The 19,013-nt window shown below is 66.6% G+C and overlaps 1 protein-coding gene across 12 annotated transcripts in view; it reads left to right on the forward strand.

The window, feature by feature from the left end:
• Nucleotides 1–19,013, forward strand: part of MYO18A (myosin XVIIIA) — a 33,963-nt gene that overhangs the window by 3,508 nt on the left and 11,442 nt on the right. For 2 of the 12 annotated variants that reach the window (XM_063340977.1, XM_063340979.1), the window contains exons 2-27: nt 6,941–7,028; nt 7,171–7,280; nt 7,357–7,533; nt 7,653–7,863; nt 8,142–8,284; nt 8,842–8,942; nt 9,031–9,094; nt 9,213–9,357; nt 10,836–10,847; nt 11,475–11,651; nt 11,730–11,820; nt 11,907–12,099; nt 12,625–12,711; nt 13,381–13,522; nt 13,598–13,757; nt 13,837–14,023; nt 14,113–14,350; nt 15,214–15,323; nt 15,422–15,487; nt 15,768–15,896; nt 16,349–16,492; nt 17,481–17,570; nt 17,666–17,785; nt 17,865–17,976; nt 18,109–18,236; nt 18,392–18,546. In XM_063340977.1, coding sequence (XP_063197047.1) covers nt 6,941–7,028; nt 7,171–7,280; nt 7,357–7,533; nt 7,653–7,863; nt 8,142–8,284; nt 8,842–8,942; nt 9,031–9,094; nt 9,213–9,357; nt 10,836–10,847; nt 11,475–11,651; nt 11,730–11,820; nt 11,907–12,099; nt 12,625–12,711; nt 13,381–13,522; nt 13,598–13,757; nt 13,837–14,023; nt 14,113–14,350; nt 15,214–15,323; nt 15,422–15,487; nt 15,768–15,896; nt 16,349–16,492; nt 17,481–17,570; nt 17,666–17,785; nt 17,865–17,976; nt 18,109–18,236; nt 18,392–18,546 — 3,380 coding nt within the window. Of the gene's footprint in view, nt 1–1,113; nt 1,367–2,262; nt 2,329–2,557; nt 3,314–3,993; nt 4,642–4,852; nt 4,916–5,170; nt 5,249–5,658; nt 5,800–6,303; nt 6,361–6,940; nt 7,029–7,170; nt 7,281–7,356; nt 7,534–7,652; nt 7,864–8,141; nt 8,285–8,841; nt 8,943–9,030; nt 9,095–9,212; nt 9,358–10,835; nt 10,848–11,474; nt 11,652–11,729; nt 11,821–11,906; nt 12,100–12,624; nt 12,712–13,380; nt 13,523–13,597; nt 13,758–13,836; nt 14,024–14,112; nt 14,351–15,213; nt 15,324–15,421; nt 15,488–15,767; nt 15,897–16,348; nt 16,493–17,480; nt 17,571–17,665; nt 17,786–17,864; nt 17,977–18,108; nt 18,237–18,391; nt 18,547–19,013 lie in introns of those variants that run through there. The other 10 variants (XM_063340974.1, XM_063340975.1, XM_063340976.1 and 7 more) reach the window with 10 other exon arrangements.

Here is a 19,013-nt window from a genome sequence, read left to right on the forward strand (position 1 = left end):
AGGCTCCTCCGCAGGGTTGGTGCATCTCCGCTGAAGTTCCTGGTGGAGGAATGAGAGGAATCTGCTGGTCAGGCAGAATCACTGCTGTGGCTGCATGGCTGCGCTGGGCGTCCCGGTGGAGGTGGCCCATGGGAGCCGGGCTCCTCGCCGATGGGTGGCTCTGTGCCCTGCCACGGGGATGCTCGGGACCCCCTGTCAAGGCAGGACCATGTTGGATTTCCCGGGTCTGCGTGGGTTTGGCTTGACGTGGAGGGGGCTGCAGCAGTTCTGCTTGCCAGGGCTGCCCTCGCCAAAGCCTTCAACCTGCTGTCAGAGGATGTGACTGCGACAGGCTGCAAAACCTGGCGTTAACGTGGGCCAGGAAGGATGTGTCCCAGTGTTGGCAGCCCTGGCCCGGGGATTTCCAGCCCACCATCAGCACAGCCCTCCAGGTCAAGCCGGGACCGCCTGCTCCCCCCAGGAGTGCTTTTTGGCTCGGGGCAAATCTGCGTCCCTGGGGTCAGGCAGGGACCTGCACAGGCAGCAGCTGGGGACCCCACCGTCCCTGGGCGGTCACCACTTCTCCTCCACGCCGCCAGCGCGCCTGGCTCCCTGCCATCGGCCTCCTCCCGGCAGCCCCCGCGCCGGGAGGCCCCCGGCCCCTCGCCCGCCGCCCCGCTCCCGCTGTTTCCAGGGAGACCTTGGACCTCCGGAGGCAGCTTTGCCACAAAAGCGGCTTTACTGTGGGCTACCACGCCGTGCTGGGGGGCTGCTGGGCTGGCACACTTCCGTGGTACTGGCCGTCGCCTCGGGATGGGGGGGCTGTCCATCCCCGGGGGTGTTTTGTGGGGCTGTTGTGTTCATGGGAACGCAAAGAGAGGAGCAAGCGGTGTTGGGGCTGCAACGCCCAGCACGATGCCGGACACCCCGCTCCGACACCACCACCCCGCAGCGAGACCCCGGGGCGCAGGAGCGTGCAGCCCCGTCCCTCGTGGCACAGGACCCTCCCTGGCTCCCCCCAGCCCCGCGGCTGCGCTCGGCGTGGGGGCGTCTTTCCCCGCTCCCCCCAGGGCGGGCGGTGGGACGGAGGCCAGGCAGTTCCCCCCGCGGCGCCGGGCTGCCGCCAGCCCACATCACTTCCTCCGGCGGCGGCGGTGGTGGTGGTGGTGGCAAGGCCCTGCTGCCCGTGTGTCCCCCCCCGGCGCTCCCTCCGGCTGCTGCGCGCGCCGGCGAGGCCCTCGCATTCCTTGGCTATTTTTAGGGTGGCCCTATCAGCCCAGCTGTCCCCGCGCCGTTGGCTGCCGCCCCGCGCGCCTCTCCCACCGCGCTGCGCCGCGCTCGCCCCGGCAGAAACCCCGCTCCCGGCTCGCCCCGACCCTGCGGTAAGGTAGGGACTCCCAGCGTGACCAGCGTGGCACGGGGGAACATGAGGGGGGCACGTGGGGGCCAGTCCTGGCATTGGGGTCGGGGGCTGCGAGGCTGCTCCCACCCCTGGGGTGCTTTGGTGGCCGGGGGCTGTTTACTGCAGCTCCCCGGGGACCCCGACACCGGTGCTCTGCGGGGACTTTTGGGGCACTGCCAGGCTGCGTGGAGGTGGGAGCGCCATGGGCAGAGGGTTTGGGGGCTCTGACCCATGGGCAACTTTGTCTCCAGACCCCCGTGCCCAGCCCGTACTCTGGGTGCTGGCGTTTCACGCTATGGTGACGGGGGGGACAGGGAACCCCTCCGGGACGAGGTGACATGGCCCTCGACAGGCAGGTTGGTTTGGTGGCTGGGTGCTCCTCCGTGCCATGCCTGGCCCTGGGAGGGGGGGTTCTCCCTGACCACCCTCTGGGTTTCGGAGCGCGGCGCCAGCCGGGGCAGTGGGTCCTGCTGGGGCTGCCCGGCCGCTGGCACAGGGTCAGGCTCAGAATAAACCCCGGCTGTCAGGGCGAGCAGGGCACCGGGGGCAGAAAATATCCCTTCCCTCACCCTGGCATTTGCTTACTGCATTGGGCTGGCCCGCCCCGCGGGGAAACTGGGGCACAGTCCTGCAGCCTGACTAAAGGGGCTTTTTTTGCACAATGAGTTTTGTTGGGTCTCAGCCTGGCCACCTGCCTGTACCCACAGCCCTTCTTGTAGGCACTGCCTGTTCGTACGTTGAGCAGGGGCAGGGGGGCTCAGACCCCCATTCTTGAGGGTCCTGGGCTCTCCGGGGCTGGCAGGGAAGGGCACGTGCTCGTACACGGTGCCATGTTTCAGCGTCCCAGCCCTGGCCCGTCTCACCTCTCCCTCTCTTCCCAGCCAGGGCTGCGGCTCCATGAGACATCGCCATGGCGTTTTCATCCCGGTTTGCATTCTGGGAGCAGAAGGGAAGTCTCTCGCATGTTTGCCCACACCCCACATTCGGGTCACTCTGCCGCACGCTGCCAACCAGCTCCCCCAGTTTGCCCAGCGCCACGTTCGGAACGGTGCTCCCAGCCTCTCGCTGCGCTGCCACGCCAGGGGCTGCGCTGAGCAAACGGGGAGCTGCCCCACATCCCACCGCAGCACGGCTGCGGTCACCGACGCGGCCACGCATGCAATTACTAACACCATGACTAACAACGACCGCTTTGTGGGTGGCTGGTGCAGCCCCTAACACGGTGTGAGCCACCTCGGTGCCGTCGGCCGTGCCCGAGTGCTTGCAGGAGCTGTGCAATGGCGAGTCGGGGAGTGTCACCCATGGGGTGCAGGACTTGCTGCTGCCGCGGTGCCACGGCCCAGCCCTGGAGCTCAGAGGCACGGCCTAGGGCAGGGGAGGGCTTGGCTGCCCACCCCCCCAGAGATCCCTGGTTGCCCCGCTCAGCAGGGAGCTGGCCCGTCCCACGGTGCGGCTGCCACAGAGATTAGCTGGTGACACTTAAAACGTGCTGTGACACCCGGCGGGGTGACGTGCAGAAAGGCAGAGCCCCCGCGGGGAGCGGTGACGGGGCTCTACGTACCAGCTCACTCACTGGCTGCAGGCGAGGAGGGGGCCCGGGCCAGGTGGGCAGAGCGCTTTCCCCCTTCGGGGTTTGCCATAACTGGGGTGCATTTCTGTGCTTTCCCCCACTTTTTTTGGCCTCTGGGAAGCCTGGAAGGACACATGTCCCTGTGGCTGCAACAGGCTGCAAATTGTGGCTGTTTCATGCAGCAGCCTCCTGCCCCCCGGCATGGAGTGATGGTCCCGGTGGCTTTTCCCACTACCTATGGCTTTTCCAGCAGCAAGGCCCGGCGGCAGGCTGAAACGTGCTCCTCTTGTTTGTCTGACCCTCAGGTCAAGGACGAGGACAAATCCTTAGCTGTGAAAAGACCCGGGAAGGAGGATGGGGCTGTAAGTGTCGCAGGGCACGGGCAGGGTGGAGCTGTGTCGGGGATGGGGCTCGCCCTTTGTGGGGACAGACCCCGTGCCAGAGCTTGGGGACATCACAGAGGGTCGGGGGCTCAGGATGCCCCCTGGCCCCAGTCCCTGGGGAGTGCTGGTGGCCGCTGCAGGGCAGCGCATGGAGGGTGGTGGGTGTTTTTGGCAGGGATGCCCAACTGTCGGCGCACAGCGATCTCCCCCACTCCGCCTCCCCGGGGTCTGTCCCTGCCCTGCACACCCCGGCAGGACAACGGGTCGGTGCCCACCCCACCGTTACAGCGCCGGCTCCCACGCTGCCCGCCAAAGGTGTTGGTGGAGGAAATCTTGCAGCTGGCATTGTGCATTGCAGAGAGGCTGCTGGTACCCTGAGCACTGAGTTTTACCCCCATCCTGGCAGCCCGAGGGTCGATGGGTGTGGGGCCGGGGAGGGCACCATCGCTCCCAGTCCTGGGGTCTGGTGGGGGGCTGTAGGTTGGCTGGGGAAGGGGACTGGATGCTGCGTCCCTCGGTGCTGAGGTCTGGCCGGGAGCTGTGCTCCTGCAGCAGGGCACGAAGCCCCAGGCATCACCGTGTCCCAAGCAGAGGGTGCTTGCGGTGGCAGGCGCTGCTCCGCCAGACCTGCGCTCACACTGGTGTCGTTGTGGCTGCAGTCAGAGAGCCCGAAGGATGCGGCGTCTGCACCCCCGAATCCCGAACCCACAAATCCTGAGCCCCCGAAGAGCCCTGAGCCTCCCCCCGGGAGAGGGAAGAGCCCGGAACCAGTGCTGAACGGGGCGGCCGTGAACGGGCTGGAGGGTCCGGCCACCGAGGCGCAGGGGGACGATGGCCAGGGGCTGTCCCGCCGCAGGGTGGTCCGGGTGGTGCGCAAGGTGGTCCGCAAAGTCCTGCCGGGGGAGGACGCTGGCAGCGCCAAGGAGCCGGGGCGAGATGCCAAGTCTCCCGAGCCAGTGCCACCCCCCAGGAAGGAGGAGACGGGCCGTCCTGCTGTCCCGGCTCCCCCGGCCCCGCCGCCTCCCCCCACCATGCCCGCAGCCCCCACCAAGCCGGAGCCCAAGGATGAGATCTCAGCAGGGCTCAAAACCCTCATGGCAAAGGGCAAAACCAAAGAGCACCGGCCACGGCTCCGGCCGGGGGACAAGCGGGAGGAGAAGTCCCCCGAGCCGGCTGGGGGGGACGCGAAGCCGTCCCTGTCCCCAGGCACTGAAGCCAAGCCGGAGCCACCGGTGCAGCCTTCGGGAGGGAAAGCGGAGCCAGCAAAGGCACCCGCTCCGAAACCCACCGCCCTGGAGAGGCACAAGGTACCGGTGTGTGCACGGCGGGGGATGCTTTAACACAGCGGTGGGGTTGTGCCACCCGGCGCGGCATGGTGTGAGCTCACCCGCATGGTTTGCAGTGGTTTTTGGGGTGTGCAGTGCTGGGTGGGGGGCTCACTTTTCGGGACAGTTGTATGTTCTGCGGCCACCCCATCATGCTGCACCTTATCTCGCCCCCCCGGCTCGTGCGGAGAAGAAGCTGCAGCCCGTCGAGAAGCGGCCGACCCCTGCGAAAACTGCCCCGGCACCCCCCCAGCAGGTGTGTGGGAGTGGGGGCGCGGGTCCCTGGGCAGTACGGGGAACCCACTGGTACCCCGGCTGTGCCAGCCTCAGTGCTCGCAGGTCTGTGCCAGCCTTTGCCCCGGTACCTGCCCCGAGTGCCGGCGGGCTGCAGGGCTGGGAAAGCCTCTGCGATAGCCCCTCTGCCGCCTGCGAGCGCAGGGCTGGTGGGGGCTGCGGTGCCAGCGGGGGCTGTGGGGCGGCCGGCCCGGTGCTAATGGTGCTCTGCCTCCAGGCTGCCCCCGGCCTCGCGTCCCAGCTGAGCCCGTCGGAGGAGGCACAGCGCCGGCTGGAGAGGATCTTCACCGCTTCTGTAATTCCAGGGGTGTTGGTGCTCACGTGCCGCCCAAACAGGCACAGGGACGTATGGGCAGCGCATGGCTGCCCTGGCCGTGCCGCGTGCTCTGCACGGGGTGATTGTACCCCTGTGCCTGGCCACCAGCCCCAGGGTCCCTCTCTGGGTGGCACTGGCAGCGGGGGATGGGTGACTGGGGCTGCCGGTGGGTTTGGGATTGCTGCCCAAACCAGCAATGCCCAGCAGCCCCCGCTGGCAGCATCCCCGTGGCAGCTTGGGCACGGCTGCCCGTGGCTGAGGGGGTGCCCAGGCAGTGCCGTGGGGGTTGTGGTCGTGCCGGGGCCCCGTGGCGCGTCACGGTGTTGCTGCTGCTCTCTGCCTCTCACCCCTCTCTTCTCCTTTCTTTCCTCCTTCCTCACTGCCATTAGCTGGACCCCGCCGCCTCCGCTTCGGCACCCAGCCAGGTACCGTACCCCTGTCCTCAGGAGCCCTCTGCCTCCGCCAGCGACCCCCCGCCATCCTCTGTCTGCCGCTGGGCTGGCGTCTGCGCCCGCGCCTCGTGCTGGAGCGTAAGGCTTTCCCCGTCCCGCACTGCTCCGTGGGCTGCCACGTCACCCACGGGGCCGGAGGGCGCCGGGGCGGCCGGGGCTGGGTGCCTGTCCCCAGCGGGGCGTCCCGGGAGGGTGCTCTCGGTGGAGGTGGCACGGCTGGGGCGGGCAGGGGTGCGGAGCAGGACAGAAAGGGGCAGAGCACCCGTCACAGCAGAACGCATGGCTCGTGCCGGAGCAGCCATGGCATGGAGTGGTGGCCAGGCTTGCAGCGGGTCGGCACGGTGGTCCCCAACCACGGGGGCTTAGGCAGCGGGGTCTCGTGGCCGGTGTCCTTCTGGGCTCCGTGCGTCCCCAGCGTCGCGATGGACATGCCATCCAGTGGTGGCCCTCACCAGGAACGCCCACGGGGTTTGGCACAGCGGCACTTCGCTCCCGCTTGCTTCCCCCCGCCGCTTTCTGTGCTGTCTGCGGGGCAGAGATTAACTCTTCTCGCCTTCACACTCCGTCTCTCGGCCTTGCCAGGGTCAAGCGGACGATGCCCCGGCAGCCCCCTTTGGCCCCGTCCCTGCTGCAGCTCAGGTTTGGCTTTGGAGCTCACCCTGCTCCTGGGTGACAGGGACATCCCCGCTTGCTGGCCATGCCAGCCCGGCATTTCCCATGCCGCGGTACTCTGCCATCACTGTGCCGTGTCCTGTGTCCCTCCATTATGTCCCTGAAGTGTATCATGTGTCCCTACAGCATGTCCCTGCAGCATGTCCCATGTCCCCACCGCATACCCAGTGTCCCTGCATCCCAGCACGTGGCTGGCATGGATGCCCACTCTCTGGGCTGTGGTTTGGGAGCTCAGCCCCTCCAGGCTTGCCCAAGGTGGCCGTGGTGAATGTGCTCGTGGGCCACTGTGGCTTCGTGTCTGCCCCGAGCTGTGGCAAGGGCCCTGGTGGTCTCTGCAGCCCCGAGCCCCCTGGGGTCCCTGGGGGGGCAGCGGGCAAACTGGGAACACGTGCCGGGAGGGCTTGGGGCTTGTGGAAGGTGGCTGTGGCTGCCCGGCATGTGGCCCTGTGGCCAGGCAGCTCTGTTCCCTCCAGCCCCAGGGATGTGGGGAGGGGACGAGATGGGGGGCAGATGACCACAACCACCCCATTGTCCCCCGGTGTCACAGGCCAAGACGGAGGAGCAGATAGCAGCTGAGGAAGCCTGGTATGAGACCGAGAAGGTGTGGCTGGTGCACAGGGATGGCTTCTCCTTGGGTGAGTCAGGGGTCAGCCTGGTGCCACCAGGACACAGGGTGCCCTGTCCTCCCCATGGCACAGCAGGCCCCCCGTGACCTGGCTACAGTGTCCCCAGGGGGCTACTGGCCCAGCCCCGCTGAGTGCCCTGTGCCCCTCGCAGGCAGCCAGCTGCGGCCAGAGGAGGGCAACCCCCTGCCCGAGGGCAAGGTGAAGGTGAAGCTGGACCACGATGGAACCGTCCTGGAGGTGGAGGAGGACGATGTGGAGAAGGTAGGGCCTCAGGGTGGGGGACGGTGGGGCAGACCCCCGTTCCCCGCCTGACGCCCCCCCCCCTCCTCGCTGCCAGGCGAACCCCCCCTCCTGTGACCGTGCGGAGGACCTCGCCAGCCTCCTCTACCTCAACGAGTCCAGCGTGCTGCACACGCTGCGGCAGCGCTACGGCGGCAACCTCCTGCACACCTACGCCGGCCCCACCATGGTCATCATCAATCCGCTGAGCTCCCCCTCCATGTACTCCGAGAAGGTGACCCTGCTGTTGGGGGGGACTGGAAGGGACCGGTGGCTGGGGGCTGTGCCACCGCGCAGAGGGAGCCAGTGATGGTGGCAGGGTGCTGACCCTCGCCCGCTTCCCCTTCTCCCCAGGTCATGCACATGTTCAAAGGGTGCCGCAGGGAGGACACGTCCCCGCACATTTATGCGGTGGCCCAGGCCGCCTACCGCAGCATGCTGATGAGCCGCCAGGACCAGGCGGTCGTGCTGCTGGGTGCCAGCGGCAGTGGCAAAACGACCAACTGCCAGCACCTCGTCCAGTACCTCGCCACCATCGCTGGCAGCACCGGCAAGGTCTTCTCTGGTGAGTCCCTGGCGGGGCGCGGGGTCCCTGTGCCACCTGCGCACGCGCCTTGCTTTGCGGTCACAGCCCCCAGCAGCCTCCAGCACCCGGCGGTGGCCGGACACACGCCACATGGCACGCGTTCACCTTCTCACGCCGGTCCCTTTACCGCGCTCTCGAGGGCTGCCGCGGTGCAGAGCACGGCACAGCAGCAGCAGCGCTTGCCCTGGCAGCGGTGCCGACTCCGGCCGCCTGCCGCACAGCCCCTGCACCCCACCGCTCCGCTTCTCTTCCCGCAGCGGAGAAGTGGCAGGCTCTCTACACCATCCTGGAGGCTTTTGGCAACAGCAGCACCGGCATGAACGGCAACGCCACCCGCTTCTCCCAGATCATCTCTCTGGACTTTGACCAGGCTGGGCAGGTGGCATCTGCCTCCGTACAGGTGAGGTGGCCGGGGTGGCTCCCCTGAGGCACAGGAGCCAGTCTGTCCTCACTGGGGTGGCCCCCCTTGGCACGAGAGCTGGTCCATCCTCACCAGGACATTTCTTCCTGGCCACACACTAGCCCGTGAGCTCTGCCGCAGACCCCTGCCAGCTGCCCGGCCGTGCTCACAGCGCTTAGCAGCCAGGCACCCCACTCTCATAACTTGTTCGCACCCAGATGTGCACAGATCAGACCGACTCCCCATCCTTGCTTGAATTAGCCCCGATATCAGGGTGTCTTTCTCCCAGACGCCGCCCTGGTGTGATAACAGCAGAGCCCTTACAATTCAAGAGGGCTGCTTCATGCCCCTGTAGTAGCATCTCCCAGGAGAGAAGATGCTCAGAGATTGCTTGGATGATGTTTGCATTCTTATGATGCCCTGCGGCGGGTGGGAGACCCTCATGTCTCCGTGAGGACCCTGGGCTGGCAGCAAGGATGAGACTGGGGTGGGCTGGGGGCCGTCTTGGTGAGAGTGGGGCCTTCGGGGATGGTTCCCAACTCTCCCATCTCTGCCAGACGCTGCTGCTGGAGAAGCTGCGTGTCGCCAAGCGCCCGGCCAACGAGGCCACCTTCAACGTCTTCTACTACCTGCTGGCCTGCTCCGACAGCGCCCTGCGGTGAGCGGCGGGGCGAGGGCATGGCCTCTGGCCTGGGGACTCGGCGGGGTCTCCCACACGGGGCCAATCTCGGTGTTTATCCCTGCAGGACCGAGCTTCACTTCAACCACCTGGCAGAGAACAACGTCTTCGGCATTGCGCCCCTCTCCAAGGTCACTGCCATGGGGCTGTGGGGGGTGTTGTGGGGGGGACAGGGTTCCCTGGCCCCTTCGGGTGCTGGGGGAGGCAGAGTTGGGCTCCCACACCGATGGCTCCCATTGCTCTCTGCAGCCGGAGGAAAAGCAGAAGGCGACCCAGCAGTTCAACAAGCTCCAGGCTGCCATGAAGGTCATGGGCATCTCCGGCGATGAGCAGAAAGCCTTCTGGCTCATCCTGGGGGCCATTTATCATCTGGGGGCTGCAGGGGCCACAAAAGGTAACGGAGCTGCTCAGGGCTGGGAAGCGTTAACGAGCCGAGGCTCGGGGCTGATGGCTGCATGGGGTCCCGGAGTGATCGCCAGCACCTTGGCACCTTGCAAACGGCCCCCCTGGTGTGGCCAAGCCCTGGGGGGGGTGTTTGCGGCTATGTCAGCTGAGGGACAGTGACCTTCCACCCCGGGTGCTCTGGGGCACCCAGCTTTGCCCCCTTGGTGTTGGGGTGGTCCTGCTGGCTGGTGGGAATCAAACATCCTCAGACCCTGGGCTGGCCCCTGCCGAGGTGGGGGCCTGGGGACCTGGCTGGGGCTGAGGGAGTCGAGGGGTGCGTGTGTCCCCTGTCCCCAGAGTAACACCTCTCCCCCCTGCCCTCCCCGCAGAGCCGCTGGAGGACAGAGCTGGTAATCAGAGCCGTGGGGGGCTCTGCTCCTGGTGGTGTCGCGCGGTGCTGGTTTTGGGGCTGAAATGGGGGCTTGGGATGCTGCTGGTGTGCCGGGACCGACCCTGACCCCCAACTGGGTCCTGGCCGCCCCAAATTTGCCTGCTGCCTGTGAGGACCCCCCCCGTCCTGGTCCTCTTGGCACCATTGGTGGTGTGGGGCAGGGCTGCCCTGGCACCCAGAGCTCCCTGTGGGCCACAGGGCTTGCTCTGACAGGCACCGGCTTTGCTCTCCATGCCTGGGGGGGGTGAATTTGGCCTCGTGGGGCTGCTTTTCTCCCCCTGGGGCTTTCACCTTCCCTCCACGGTGCTGGGAGCCCCCGCTGTGTTGCACGCTGGTGAGGGGGCTTGGGCACGGCACACCCGAAATGGGCACCTGGAGCTGGCGGCTGCATCCAGGGAATTTGCAGTCCCGGGGAAAAAGATGAGTTTGGGCTGGGGAGGGAGAAGACCGGAGGGGTGTCGGGGTTGCAGCGGGGTGCAATGCTGGTCCATGGGGTGCTTCGAGGCACTAGAGGGCAGCAGGGCCCCGCTGCAGCCACCGCGGCGGGATGCTCCGGCTGCTCCGGAGCCTCTTCATGGGGGCCTGTGGGGGGGGAAACCCAGATCCTGCTTGGGGGGAGCATTCCTGCATCCTGCTCGAGGGGAGCATCCCAGCCCCAGCTCTGCTGCTCCTGGAGCATCTGGTGGGCACTGGGGATGCTCGGACCCAGCTCAGCCACGCCAGCCCCCGTTTCTTTGGCCCCTTGATGTTTGTACCGGGCTGGATCTGGCAGTGGCTCCCCATGCTCGGAGCGGAGCTGAGCTGCTCTCCACCAGCTGGGGCTCACAGGGGAAGGGTCCCCACGCTGGGTCACAGCGTCTCACTGTGGCGTTGCCGTGGGGGAGAGCAGGCTTGGCATGTGCGTGGCGTGGCGGTGCCTGTGCGTGGCATGTTTCGGCAGGAGGGCGTCCCCGAGCTGCGTGTCCGCGCTGTCGCGTGCCGTTGTTTCTAACCCCTGTCTCTGTTCGCATGGTGCATGCTGCCCTTTTGCAATGCAGACGCCGATGAAGGTAAAGTCCTGTTCTCCGCGCGTGTCTGGCTTCCCCCTCCCACCGCCTTCCCACTGTCGTGTCCCTGCGTGTCACCATTAACCTGCTCCCACCTCCCTTCCCCTCCCCCGGCATCCGTGTGCTTGTGTCCGGTCTGTTCTGAGCAATGTGATCTAGTGGGAGGTGTCCCTGCCCATGGCAGGGCGGTTGGAACTAGATGATCTTTAAGGTCTTCCAACCCCTTCCAACCCTGACAATTCTATGACTCTGCCGTGTCGCGGCAGGGCTGCTCGGTGCATGTGGCCGAGCAGAGACATGTCCCTGCGCTGGGGTGGCTCAGAGCCCCGCACCGTCGCAATCCCCAGGGGTCCCCCGGCAGTGGTGATGAGGGGTGACCCCCACTTCCCGCCCCACGGCGTGGCTCTGGGTTCAGCCCTGCAGAGGCACAAAGCCGTTCACACCCCGTCTCCTCTAATCAGACCCCAAAACACACTTCCTGGCCCTCCAGCGCCAGCCACGTGCTCCCACAGTGCGCAGCATCCCCAGCTTACTCTGGGGGACCCTGAGACAGTCCCAGGTCTGGCTGGAAATGCCCCCCATTTGAGGGGACGTCCCGGCCAGCACTAAGCTCCCTTCTCCACCCTCCAGCCGGGAGGAAGCAGTTTGCACGGCACGAGTGGGCTCAGAAAGCCGCCTACCTGCTGGGCTGCAGCCTGGAGGAGCTCTCCTCCTCCATCTTCAAGCACCAGCCCAAGGGCACCCTGCAGCGATCCACCTCCTTCCGGCAGGGCCCCGACGAGCCCCCCCTGGGCGACGGCGGCACAGGTAGGGTGAGGAACGGTGGGGACAGCGGGTGGCCCTGGGGTACACCGGGCTGGGGACACTCAGCATTGCCTTGGCCAGGTCCCAAGCTGACGGCGCTGGAGTGCCTGGAGGGCATGGCGGCCGGCTTGTACTCCGAGCTCTTCACCCTCCTCATCTCCCTCCTCAACAGGTAGATGCTGGGGGGCTGGGGGGAGAGCCGGGGGCAGGGGCCTGGCAGCACCCGCTCACCCCGCCATGTCTCTTTTTCCCCCACAGGGCGCTGAAGTCGAGCCAGCACTCGGTGTGCTCGGTGACGGTGGTGGACACCCCCGGGGCGCAAAACCCTGAGCTGGCAGGGCAGAGCCGGGGGGCCACCTTCGAGGAGCTCTGCCACAACTACGCCCAGGAGCGCCTGCAGCTCCTCTTCCACCAGCGCACCTTCGCCCGCGAGCTGGAGCGCTACAAGGAGGTATGGGGGACACCCGGGGCTGCCATGGCCTCCCTGCCCTCCTGCCCTCCCTTCCCCTCTCTGCGCGAGCATCCCCTATGATGTCCCCCCAGTTTCTTACCCCACAGTCACTCTGGACCGTGTCCAACCGAAGCCGCTCTGACACGATGCTCGACGAGGCAGGGTTTCCCCAGGGCTCCCACCGCTGGCGGCGCCTTTGCCGGCAGCTCTGGCTCCGGCCAGGAGTTTTGCTGGCAAACATGCCAGGTTGGGAGGTGATGGGGTGGCTGTGGGTGGTGGTGGTGGGAAACATCACTGCTGCTGCTCCATCTCGGCACCGATAGCCCAGGGGGACCCCTCCACGTGTCCTGGTATTCCCTCGGCACCTGGCATCGCTCTGTGCCACGCAGTGGGATGGTGGGACACTAGGAAAGCCCTGCCTCCTGCCTAGACCCCATTGAGACCAACACCCTGACCAGCTGCCGGTCGCTATCGCTGCTTCCCCGCCGAGCAGGCACTAACTGTGCTTCTGTCCCCCCCTCACAGGAGAACATAGAGCTTGCCCTGGCTGATGCCGAGCCCGGATCCTCTGACTCTGTAGCCGCTGTAGACCAGTCCTCGCACCAGGCACTGGTAAGCACCCACCGTACTTCCTCGCGGCTGCATCACAGCAGTTTGTAGCATGAAGCAGCGGCCGGGCGGCTTTCCTGGCCCTTTGGCAGTAGTTAGTGAGGGCAAGGAGAGGGGCTTTCCTTGGCATAAGAGTGCGGCTGCAAGCGTGTGTGCAGCCCACATCCCTGGCACATCCCCTGGTACGGTGTCCCTCTGCCTCCCTGTGAGCTGCCCATGCCGTGGGAAGGAGGGCGAGGAACTCTTGGGTGAAGCCTCAGGGTGCACCAGTCCCCGGGGTGCTCTCGTCCTTGAGGTGTTCAGGTCTCCAGGGTGCACGGGTCCCCAGGGTGCATAGGTGCACCAGTCCCCGGGGTGCTCCTGTCCCTGCTGGGGGAGGCTGCAGAGGCCGAGGGGGGCTGTAGTGCCAGCCCTGTGCTGGGTTTCATCACACCCGAGCACAGCATTTTCCACCCCAACAAGCATCTCGCTGCCCGGAGTATCACGCACTGACTCTTTTCCTGCTGGGTCTCCATTAAGCAGGGGCCCTGTTGCGTGGTGCTGCTTTGCCTTGCTGCGTCAGCAGCCGAGGTTGCATGCTCCCCGGGTGGCCCAGGTCCCCTGTGTCCTCCCACCCCTGTCCTGGGGGACACCGGTGTGCCAGGACAGGTGCGAGCGCAGTGTTGCCCACAGGTCCGGTCGCTGGCCCGCACGGACGAGGCGCGGGGGCTGCTGTGGCTGCTGGAGGAGGAGGCACTGCAGCCAGGCGGCAACGAGGACACCTTGCTGGAGCGGCTCTTCTCCTACTACGGCCCCCAGGAAGGGGTCAAGAAAGGTCAGGGGGGGCCTGGCACCGCGTGCGTTGGTGAAGCGCAGGTCCCATGCCCATCGGTGCTGTGTCTCCCCGCAGGGCACAACCCACTGCTCCCCAGTGACAAGCCCCGACACTTCCTCCTGGGTCACAGCTCGGGGACCAACTGGGTGGAGTACGATGCCACAGGCTGGCTCAACCACGTCAAGCACAACCCGGCCTCCCAGAATGCCTCCGTCCTGCTGCAAGAGTCGCAGAAGTGAGTGGCATCCTGGGGTGGGGGCATGGCAGGGGGGAGAGGTGATTTTGGGGGGTGACGTCCCCTCTGTGCCCTGCAGGAAGGTCATCAGCAGCCTGTTTGCCGGCCGCGGTGGATCGGCGCTGGTGCTGTCGGGGTCGGTGGCGGGGCTGGAGGGGGGCTCCCAGCTGGCCCTGCGCCGGGCCACCAGCATGCGCAAGACCTTCACGACCGGCGTGGCCGCCGTCAAGAAGAAGTCCCTCTGCATCCAGATCAAGCTGCAAGTGGTGAGTGAGGGGGTGCCGAGGTGGGGTCCCCGGGTCTGGCTGGGTCACCGCTGCGTGTCACCGCTCACCCCGCTCTCCCGGCCCCGCAGGACGCCCTCATTGACAGCATCAAGAAGTCCAAGCTCCACTTTGTGCACTGCTTCCTGCCCAAGGCGGCGGGGGGCGGCGGGGACCCCCGGGCTCTGCCGTGCCGGCGGGTGAGCGGCAGCGAGCTGGAGCTGCCGGCGGAGCACTGCGAGGCCGGGCTCATGCAGCTGGACGTGCCTCTCCTGCGTGCCCAGCTCCGCGGCTCCCGATTGCTCGACGCCCTCCGCATGTACCGCCAAGGTGAGCCGTGCCGCCGGCACCCAGGGAGGGGGAATGCCGGGGCTGCGGTGCGCGTCCCGCTGCAGGGATGGATTTCCCGGGGAGTCCCAGCTGCGTCTCCTCCCTGGGGAGTCAGAGCCTCCCGGGGAACCTCGTCGGCATGTGCCTTTGCTCCGAGCCCCGCAGCTGCCAGCCATCCCCCCCAGGGCAGTCCTGTCCCCGTCCCCCCTCCCCTGCGGCGCCCTTATCTGTGCCAGGGACAGGCATGGCCTTAATTGGGTGTCTCCGCTGGTGCCGCCGGCTCCTGGCAGCTCTCCCGCTGGCAACCAGCCCCTGTCCCGCTGGGGCGAGGGACTCCGGGTCGTGCTGAGCAAAGCATTTATCAATACGTGCAGCCGAGGTTTTATTGCCTGGAGGCCGGACCCTTCCTGCTGCGATTGGAAATCGATGCCGCCCGCACACCTCCCGGATCGATGGCCACGGCCAGCCGGCTGTGCCGGGGTCAGCGTCCCCGTCAATATCCCGTCATTAATTAAGATGTGGAGTCTCAGCGCTATAAGCCTGACGCAGAAGTTGGCTGCGGCTCAGAGCGGAGCCGGAGTGGGGCCTGTTTGCTTACAAAAAGTGACACATGTGTCCCTGCACTCCCCCTGAGGCGGGATCTGGCCGCTTTCTCCCCAGATCCCGGCCAAAATTACTGGAGAACACGGCCAAGGAAAACCTCCCGGGGAGGGTCAGGGCACTCCGGCCGTGCCTGGCCCCATGGGGAGCTTGCCATGTGGGGTAACCCCATCAGCTCTCCCAAAAGATGGGCCCCAGCGAGTCAGGGCATGTGGGGGTGTCCCGGCTGCCCCCGCAGCCCCACTCTCCTTTGCTCCCCCCAGGGTACCCCGACCACATGGTGTTTGCGGAGTTCAGGCGGCGCTTTGACGTCCTGGCCCCGCACCTGACCAAGAAGCACGGGCGCAACTACATTGTGGTGGACGAGAAGCGGGTACGTGCCCCGCGCTGGGGCTGGTGCTGCGGTCCGAGGGTCCCCTGCACCCTGAGGTGCTGCCAGCCCAGCCCTGATGCCCTTCCCTCTGCCCACAGGCGGTGGAGGAGCTCCTGGAGTCGCTGGACCTGGAGAAGAGCAGCTACCACATGGGCTTGAGTCGGGTATGATGCTGGAGGCTGGCTGCGGGTGCCGGCGGCGGCACGGGGCCGGGGTGGGCGGCACGGCTCGGCACAGCGCGGCGGGGCAGCACAAGGGCAGCACTGTTCGCTCCCACCTACGGCATTCCTCGTGCTTGGGGAATAAAACCCCACAGTGGGACAGGACCAGTGGCTGCAGAGGGGAAAGCCAGGTCCCCGTCGGCCGGCGTGGCGGGAGGGTGGCACAGCGTGGCCGGAGGGATGCCGGCACCCATCAGCATCTCATCCCGCTCCCCTCCCGCAGGTGTTTTTCCGGGCCGGGTCACTGGCCAGGCTGGAAGAGCAGCGGGACGCGCAGACCAGCAGGAACATCACCCTCTTCCAGGCAGCGTGCAGGGGCTTCCTGGCACGGCAGCAGTTCAAGAAGAGGAAGGTTCGTCCCAGCGGCTCTCCCCTCCCCGCTCCGCTGCACAATTTCGCCTAAAATGGGCAGCGCAGCCTTTCTGCCGCCGCCTGGGCCAGCGCCTCCTCCTCCCGCCTCCCCCTGCGCCCGCCCAGCCGTGGGGGGCTGGGGGGAACTGGGGGGCCGAGGGGGAACCGGCAGGGAGGGTGCTGGGCATCGCCGCGGTGGGATGAAGCGACGTATCGACTCCTACTTTTATTATTAAAGAGGGCGGAAAATAGGCATCTCAGCAGCACCTCCGCCTTCCGCAAGATTAGCGTTTGGAGGGGCTGGAGAGAATCAAACAGCAGATAAGCTGGGTGCAATTAGCCCAAATGCTAATGAAGGGGAGCATGCCAGGGTGCCAACAAGGGTGCTGAGCACCCGCCTGCCCAGCTTTGCCCCGCCGGCGGCACCCCGTGTTGACACCGTACCCTGTGCAGATCCAGGATTTGGCCATCCGGTGCGTGCAGAAGAACATCAAGAAGAACAAGGGGGTGAAGGGCTGGCCCTGGTGGAAGCTCTTCACCACCGTGCGGCCCCTCATCGAGGTGCAGCTCACTGAGGACCAGATCCGTGGCAAAGACGTGAGTATCTCTCTGCTGGGGGACACTGGATGGGGCAGGGAGGGGCTCAGGGGAGTGTTGGTCCCGGGCAGGACCCCACGGTGGGATGGGATGCAGGACCCTGTGGCAGGATGGGATGCAGGAGCCCCGAGTGGGGTGGGATTCAGGATCCCGCGGTGGGTTGGGATGCAGGACCCTGTGGTAGGGTGGGATCCAGGAGCCCACGATGGGGGGAGATGCAGGACCGCGGCTGCCCCGTGCCCCCGTCAGCGCCAGGCTCGAATTGCTCCCTAATTTGCGAATCAGCATGTCATTAGCATCCCGAGAGCCGGCTGTTGCATGAGCCCAATTACAAGGCGTGGAGAATGGAAATGAAACCGTGTGCCGAGAGGCATATGCGGGGGCTCCGCGCCATGCTGGCAACCAGACACTCGTGCCCCTGCCGAGCCCGCCTGCCACGGAGCTGCTGCCTGGCTCATCTTTCACCCTGACCCGCTGAGAACGGGCGCCCAGGGTGGGGGCACCTGGGCCCCCTCCTGCCCCCCCCAGCTTGTGCTGGGACCAGAGGAGGGGAGGGAAAGACGTGCTTGAAGCTGGCAGCTGGGCACGCCTCCCTGGTGCTGGCTGCTGGTCCTTGGGCATGCCGGTGGGCCCCCTCCCTCTCCACCTGGGCTGGGTGCACCCAAAACCTTCGGGGAGCTGCCGATGGGTGGGTTTGCTCCCACCCCCTCTCCCGAGGGGCGTGGGGACCCCTCTCCGATTTTGCCGGGGCTGCCTGGTGTTCCGACACCATTTATGGGGTTGGAGTCAGCACGGCGGCGGAGCAGGATGGGGAAAGTCCCTGCCCAGCCCTTGGCAGGGCAGAGCGGCCCTCGCCTCTGGGGAGCCCCCACCCTGCCCACCCAGCACTGGGGGGGGACTGGGGGGGATGCGGAGACCTGCCAGGCTCCTGCCTGCCAACCTCTTCCCCTTGCGCCTGCCCCCTCCCTCCCCGCCCGCTCTGTTGCAGGAAGAGATCCAGCAGCTGAAGAGCAAACTCGAGAAGGTGGAGAAGGAGCGTAACGAGCTCCGGCTCAACAGCGACCGCCTGGAGAGCAGGGTAGGTCTTTGCCAGCACCGGGAGGGGGTGCGGTGCCGTGCTGGCCTGCTCCGGTGCCTGCCCCCACCCACGGTCCCACTCCCCCCCCTGCCCAGATCACAGAGCTGACGTCGGAGCTGACAGACGAGCGAAACACCGGCGAGTCGGCCTCCCAGCTGCTGGACGCTGAGACGGCCGAGAGGCTGCGGGCCGAGAAGGAGATGAAGGACCTGCAGGTACATGCCCCTCTCCCCGGCCTCACGGCGTCTCCCACCCCCCATCCCCGGCACTCACCACGGCCGTGTCCCCTCCCAGGCCAAGTATGATGCTCTGAAGAAGCAGATGGAGTCAATGGAGATGGAAGTGATGGAGGCTCGGCTCATCCGGGCGGCCGAGCTCAATGGGGAGCTCGACGATGATGATTCAGGTACCGTCCTGCCTCCAGTGCTCGCTGCCGGCACACCCTGGGCGCCCCGTGGTCTCAGCACCACGCCCCCCTCTCCACGGTGGCCCCATACCACCCCACGCAGCCCCTCGGTGACCCCGTTTCCCCGCGCAGGCGGCGAATGGCGGCTGAAATACGAGCGGGCAGTGCGGGAGATCGACTTCACCAAGAAACGGCTGCAGCAGGAGCTGGAGGACAAGCTGGAGGTGGAGCAGCAGGGCAAGAGGCAGCTGGAGCGGAGGGTGAGTGGGGGGCTCTGGCGACCCCTCGGTCCCCCTGGCGTGGGGATGGACAGTCACTGCCTGCTTGAAGCTACACATGGGGAGCACGTGGCCGGGGCAGCAGGGACGTGGTGGCTTCCCGGAGCCCTCATTGCCCTGCCTGCTCCTGCCCGCAGTTGACGGACCTGCAGGCAGACAGCGAGGAGAGCCAGCGGGCACTGCAGCAGCTGAAGAAGAAGTGCCAGCGCCTGGCCGCGGAGCTGCAGGACACCAAGCTGCACCTCGAGGGCCAGCAAGGACGTAACCACGACCTGGAGAAGAAGCAGCGGAGGTGGGGACCGCGCGCTGGCGGCGGGGGGGATGCGGAGGGGATGGCATCCTCGCCGCGCGGCGAGCCTCTTGCGAAGTGGCATTACCATTTTAGCAAGGAACTGGGCACTTCACCAGCTCCCGCTTGGCCGAGCTGTCTCCAGCGGGATGGGGCTGCCCGGCTCGGATGTGTTCCTTGGAGGGGGGACCCCGATGCCCTTTTGGGGGTCCCAGAGCTGAGTGATCCCCCCCTGTGGGGCCGTGCCCCATGGTGGGGGCTGCTCGTGCCTTGCTGCTCTGCTCCGTGCTCGCTCTCATCCCGTCCCCTCTCCCAGCCCCAAAGTTTGCTAACGTTATTAAGCAGCAGGGACGCTTTCATCTCATTATGGTAATGATCACACACACAAATACAGCGAGAGAATCCAATCTAATTAATTTCAATTTCCGCGGATTGGAGTCTGTGCTAATGCAGCTGTTTATTACCCAGCG

The sequence above is a fragment of the Chroicocephalus ridibundus genome, chromosome 7 (assembly GCF_963924245.1).
Source record: "Chroicocephalus ridibundus chromosome 7, bChrRid1.1, whole genome shotgun sequence".
NCBI classification, from domain to species: domain Eukaryota; kingdom Metazoa; phylum Chordata; class Aves; order Charadriiformes; family Laridae; genus Chroicocephalus; species Chroicocephalus ridibundus.